This window comes from Elaeis guineensis, chromosome 2, assembly GCF_000442705.2.
Source record: "Elaeis guineensis isolate ETL-2024a chromosome 2, EG11, whole genome shotgun sequence".
NCBI classification, from domain to species: Eukaryota; Viridiplantae; Streptophyta; class Magnoliopsida; order Arecales; family Arecaceae; genus Elaeis; species Elaeis guineensis.
The window spans coordinates 94,350,887-94,356,617 of record NC_025994.2 but is presented as its reverse complement, the minus strand read 5'-3'; the positions used below and the strand labels follow the sequence as shown (position 1 = coordinate 94,356,617).

The window sequence follows — 5,731 nt, the reverse complement described above, 5'->3', positions numbered from 1 at the left end:
TCATCCATTTAAATTTTAAAAAATAAAAAAAATATGTCATCGATGCGGATGAGACTCAAGTTTATACATTTATATTGAAATATTTCTTATTATTATATAATAGTATTTATATTTATTTTAAAATATTTATATTTATTTTAGATTTATTTTTATATATTATAAAAAAAAATTTATTTATTCCGAAAAAATCTGTATTTATTTGACTCGAAATTTATATTCATTATGCATAATTTGAATTTATTATGGGAAGAAAAGAACTGATCTATTCTATCCATATTAATGGTTCTTACCATTATTAATACCAATGGGATAGTCGCTTTCTATCTCCCAACAATAAACATAAACTTAAAACAAAATCAAAAATTTTTTAGAATATATATAAATTTTTTTATAATAAATATAAATAAATTTAAAATAATAAAATAAATATAAATTTTACAAAATAAATATAAATTCAAATTCTAACCCTTAGTATATATAGACTTTTATCCCATCCGCATTAACAGTTTGCTTTTTCTATTTTTTCATTTCCACTCGTATTACAAATCTGATATTTTTTTTCATTCAATTCATATTAATGATATAGTTTTTTAATATATTTTTGATTGTTAATAACCTTACTCTTTTTATAATTTTTCAAATTTAAATGAATAAAAAAATAATCATTAATTTTTTATTTTTCTATATAAAAATTCGTGTGATCAAATGCTAGAAAACTTGATTGGGTTTAGCCAAACCCAATCGATTTGAGACCAATCCACATGTGCGGCCGCATATATATATATATATATATATATATATATATATATATATATATATATATATATATATATATAATAATTATTATAAAAAATAATAAATAATAATAGCAGACGATAGCATTTTATAGTATTTATATTTTTAAGGCACGTAGAGTCTTGAATAAAAGATAGTGTGTTAATTAGACAAGTAATATTTTTGAATAATGAATGTTCAAGAACATAAAGACTAAATAACTATTGATTTTTTTTTTTTTCAATGGATAGCCTTCATATTAACACAAATACCTAATGACCATTGGAAAAGTTAAATATACAGCCATCCAGAAGTGATGCACTGTTATATGCCATGCAAAGCCATGTGAATTGGATGAGCCATCCTGAATAAAAGGATGAAATATCTGGCTCGTGCCATTTTTTTTTTTTTTTTGGATATAAGTGGGGGCTATTGGGTACGTAGAGTCCCACTGGCCACCAATATTATTTTACGAAAGAAAAGACAACGTCAGTTTACAAAGTAATAAAAAAATATATAAGGAAATTAAAACAGATAACGACTTTAAACACCAACATAAAAGTCATGCTCTACAGCTCTAGTAACGCGCATATGTTTAGCTGCCAAAAGAATAGCTTCCATACGAAGACAACATCATAGGCTCCATTCAACCAAATCCGAAAAGGATCTCATGTTGGAGGGTTAGGCTAAGTAGTCGAATCAAGGAAAGAAAGACCACGCGACATGATAGCTCCCATAAACGAGTCCGAGCCACGTGGAGAAAGTGAGACAGCTCCAAATCAAATCAAATTCAAAATTCAAAACATGAGACGGAGACAAGGGGCAATGTGGGTTTCCAAGACTTGGAGCGAAAGGAGGGTAAAGGCTTAGGCTTGGTACTTGATTTGACTGCATAATAGCCTTCATCTTATCTAGGATTGGGCTGATTTAGCATGATGCAGATCCCTCTGAGTCTGCTTGTTCTTAAAATGCGTACGAAGAAGAGGAAGAAGGGATAGGTTGATTTGGTACAGTACCGATTATTTTTTTAAGTCTACTCCATTAAGTCAGAAGCGGAAAATGAAGAAAGAGATGATGATGATGTTACATATCAGCTAGCTAAAGCTGCTATACATATTTCTTTGAGCGGAACTTATGCATTCCAAATTCCATAATTGATTACAGAGCCACTTCATTGGGTTATGTACCCAAAGCTAGATCATCTAACGTAATTTTTTGGGATTACGGACAAGCCAGTAATGGTGCGCCTTACGAGGCAGTCGTCGACGTGAAATCTGTATGTGGTGCATGCCCTACCCCACACCGGCAGGATGCCTCCAATTCTTTCAATTTGAACCCGTCTCCATCCACACCAGTTGTCTCATGCGGATGGTATCTATACTTTAGCCATGCTTAATTTATACAACTGCAAAGAATAACCTAGAGTGAGATCCTTGTCGTTGCCTTGCGGCCTGTGGAACATGGCCGTCAGCTCTTGGTGGGTAAGCTGGATTATTCTGTTCCTCTCTCTCTCTCTCTCTCTATCTCCCTCGTTTGGACAGCATTCTTTCTCTCTCGTCACACCGTTTCCCGTGCACTCAGGGGCTACCTTATTTTATAATTTTCTTCTGCCTCGGCCAATCCAATGGGAATCTGCAGCCACTGGTGGTGGCGGTGGGTGGTGGGTGGCGTGGTGGGCCCGCGACTCACCACTCGGATTTGACCGGCGCGTCTCCACTTCCCTTCGCTGCTCCTTGGTTTTCCCTACCTTCTCTCGGTCCAATTTATTTAACACCATCCCCTTCCAGTCACGTATACGATGTTTTTGCGTAGCATTGAAAATAGCCATGGCTTAGGATTGTATTTAATAACACGTCGGTTACGGCCAGTGTGGTTGAAGAACGCACCATCAGCTTTGCTTTACTTGAGGGGGGAATAATTGTAGGGTATAGCATGAGATCCCTCGAGAAACTACAAAATCCGTTTGCCGCTCTACTCCTCCAACGTGACTCCTTTTGCTCCTCCTCCACCTCCCACAGGAGAGAGAGAGAGAGAGCTGAGCTGCCCACATGGGAGAGCCATCGATTGTCCTCCCAAAGCAAGGACACGCCTGGCCTAACGGTTTTGCCAAGGCAGACGGAGTGAAACCCACCCCCCTCACCCTCCCCTCCTCCGCGAGCCCACATGGTGCGTGTTGTCGCTTTCCCTGGGGACTTCTCTTTTTTTAAGGAAAGGGAGGGGCTGCAGGGATGCCTGTTTTGGTAGGGACGCGCATAGGGAACATAGCAAAGGAGAGAAGTGGCAACGATTGTTCTCCTGCCCCCATCTCGGGTCTTGCTCCCACTCCTCCCCTCGGGATTCCCTCCCCCTCGCTCCACTTATATCCACATCCCCTTCTCTCCATTCACGACCATCGCCTTCTACTCCTACCACGAACATCCGTCCATCCGTCGTATACTAGACCACTCTCCTTGTTCCCCAAGTCTGCCATCTTTACTGGGACCCAGAGTGGCAGACTCCACCATCCATCCATCCATCCATCCATCAGTCTCTATTATTCTCTCTCTCTCTCTATCTCAACCCACCTCTCAAGACTGGGTCAGGGATTCCGTCCGGTAAGAAATGCTCTGCGATGGAGAGAAGTTGCGCATCCCCTCAACCAACGAACGGCCACAGGTTCGTTCCATGTCGACGAGTCCACAGGTTCCATCTGTCCCTCTAATATCTCACCTCCTCCTCTCTCTCCTTCTCTCTCTATCCCAATCAGTCAACAGTATTACATGCTCGTTTTGTTGGCTAGCTCTTGGCACGGAACTTTCCTCTAGGTTCCATTATTCACGCCTCCCAATCCCTTCTCCGCCCCCTCCCTAATCTCAAATTTACTTTTGTTCCTTTCTGTGCAGAACATGGGCGAGATGCTCCTCATCCCCGGAAACAACAACAGCGAGAACAACAACACCGACACCAACAACAACAAGAACGCTTCCACCGCCACCAGCAACAGCAGTACGAGTACCAACAGCAACATGATCCACGCTGCCGCTGCTCCTTCTGCAGCTAGGGTAATGGACAAGCCGGCACAGGACCATCAGGCCGCCCTCAAATGCCCCCGCTGCGACTCCTCCAACACCAAGTTCTGTTACTACAACAACTACAGCCTCTCCCAGCCCCGCCATTTCTGCAAGGCCTGCAAGCGCTACTGGACCCGCGGAGGCACCCTCCGTAATGTCCCCGTCGGCGGCGGCTGCCGGAAGAACAAGCGTGTCAAAAAACCCACCTCCACCGCCGCCTCCGATCCTCTCCCATCTGCTCTCATGCCTCCGACTAACTCCGTTCCTCCCATCTCCCTTCCAAATCCTGCTTCCCATCTCGACTCTCCTATGAATCCCTTGTTCTATTCTCTCCCTACCGCGTCTTCTTCTTCGGGACTCGCCTTTTCGGGCCTTCGGGCCCCCTCGGTCCCGCATGGCATCTCCATCCCTTGCACCGGCTTCGACCTGCCGCAGCCGCAGCTCAACTCTCTCGGCCTTGGATTCCCCTCGAGCCAGAGCCAGAGCCAGCGCGATGACGAATTCCATCTATCCCAGCTGCAGACTTCGGCTTCTGTCATGAACGATCATCCACTCTTCGGATCCACCGCCGCCTCGCTTCTCCTTTCGAGCCTCAGGCAGCCAAAGAAGCTGGAGGACTACCAGGCCCTGATGCCCTACGAGGAACTGCACGCCGCCTCCGCGGAGGCGATTGGGAATCTAGGGGTGATCAAGGAAGTCAAGCTGGAAGGAGACAGCAATGCGATCGATCACAATAGAATAGAATGGCCAATTCCCCTCGAGAATTCCTTCGATGCAATCATCCCGGCTGCTTCTACTTCTCTGGCCGGTGATTCCTCCTTTCTTTATTGGAATTCCGCTATCGGCGCTTGGCCTGATTCTGCCCACTGTGAATCGTCGGTCGCCCCTCTGATCTAGTCCGACCCAACGTAATCAGTATTCTTCCTCCTGTTTCTTCTTTCTTTCTTTCTAGCTTACTCTTGTAGAAAAGGTAGTAGGTCGTTGGTTGTTGTCTTCTCCACCCACATATATTCTATGTTTTTTTTCTTAATTTTTTGGTATTAGGGGCGTCGTGGCGGTTACGGTGAGAGTGTGGATCGGAGAGATCATGTCGGTTGCAAACGTCTCAAGCCCCGTGTGTTTTTTTAAGCCCTTGTGGCGTCAAGAAGACCGTTTGCTCCGAGAGGAACCTCGGATCCATTCGGCGTAGTGTCTTCTCCGTCTCCTACTTTACCGTTGCCTTTCGGATTGGAAAGAGAGCAAAAGGATGAACAATGGAGCAGGAGCAGTAAGTTTGTTTTCATGTATGTATATAGGTATGGCATACATCCTCTTTTCTAATGTATTGGGTATTAAGTGGTTGGTTTTTGTTGCAACATACAGACAAGGGATCTTCATCTTTTGCAGAGGTGTGATATGATATTACTGGTGTAGAAGCAATTAGTTAGTACGTTTTCTTTATTTCTTTCTTCTTTTTAAGCTTTTGGTTGGGTAGAAGAAGGATCTGGTAGAATAATATCTAGAGTGGGATTTCTTTCCAATAATGTGGGTGGTTGATGTAGTGTTCGTGGGGTTCCTCTCATTGTAAGAGATGTTAACTTCGTTTTTCGTTTTCTTTTCTCTCATTGTACTGTTGTTGGAGTACTGGAAGTGTTTTTTCTTTGTTTTACTGATTTATATTAAGAAATTTGAATACTTCACACGAACTCAGAATGTCAGGTATCTCTCGATGGATGTGTTTCCCAGGTGCGCCTTTCAGTTTTCTGATTTGCTTTAGATATGCATGCCACGTATTTTTAATATGCAGTACCATAAGATCAGGATGTATACGTGAACCATTCTTGAAGCTTTATACATTGCTCTTTTTTTTTTTTTTTTTTTTGGTAAACTATGCGAAGGAAAAAACCTTCTTTGAATCTTTTTTTCAT

At 42.5% G+C, this 5,731-nt stretch overlaps 1 protein-coding gene across 3 annotated transcripts; it reads left to right on the top strand.

The window, feature by feature from the left end:
* The first annotated feature begins 2,600 nt into the window (after positions 1-2,600).
* Positions 2,601-5,509, top strand: LOC105050911 (uncharacterized). 3 transcript variants are annotated; one of them, XM_010931144.4, is made up of 3 exons: positions 2,601-3,456; positions 3,657-4,732; positions 4,869-5,509. In XM_010931144.4, exons 1-2 carry the CDS (start codon positions 3,376-3,378, stop codon positions 4,719-4,721), a joined length of 1,146 nt encoding a protein of 381 aa, XP_010929446.1. In that variant the 5' UTR covers positions 2,601-3,375; the 3' UTR covers positions 4,722-4,732; positions 4,869-5,509. The 3 variants fall into 3 exon arrangements, with proteins under 3 accessions (XP_010929446.1, XP_010929452.1, XP_073108347.1); XM_010931150.4 differs by having other exon boundaries at positions 2,602-3,429; positions 3,657-5,509; XM_073252246.1 differs by lacking the exon at positions 2,601-3,456 and adding an exon at positions 3,505-3,578 and having other exon boundaries at positions 3,657-5,509.
* Positions 5,510-5,731: the final 222 nt, after the last annotated feature.

Bases quoted from the DNA above. Each gene is read 5' to 3' on its own strand.
- LOC105050911 (XM_010931144.4), top strand. From the start codon at position 3,376: ATGCTCTGCGATGGAGAGAAGTTGCGCATCCCCTCAACCAACGAACGG. The intron at 3,457-3,656 runs GTTCCATCTGTC...CTTTCTGTGCAG, and splicing joins CCATGTCGACGAGTCCACAG to AACATGGGCGAGATGCTCCT.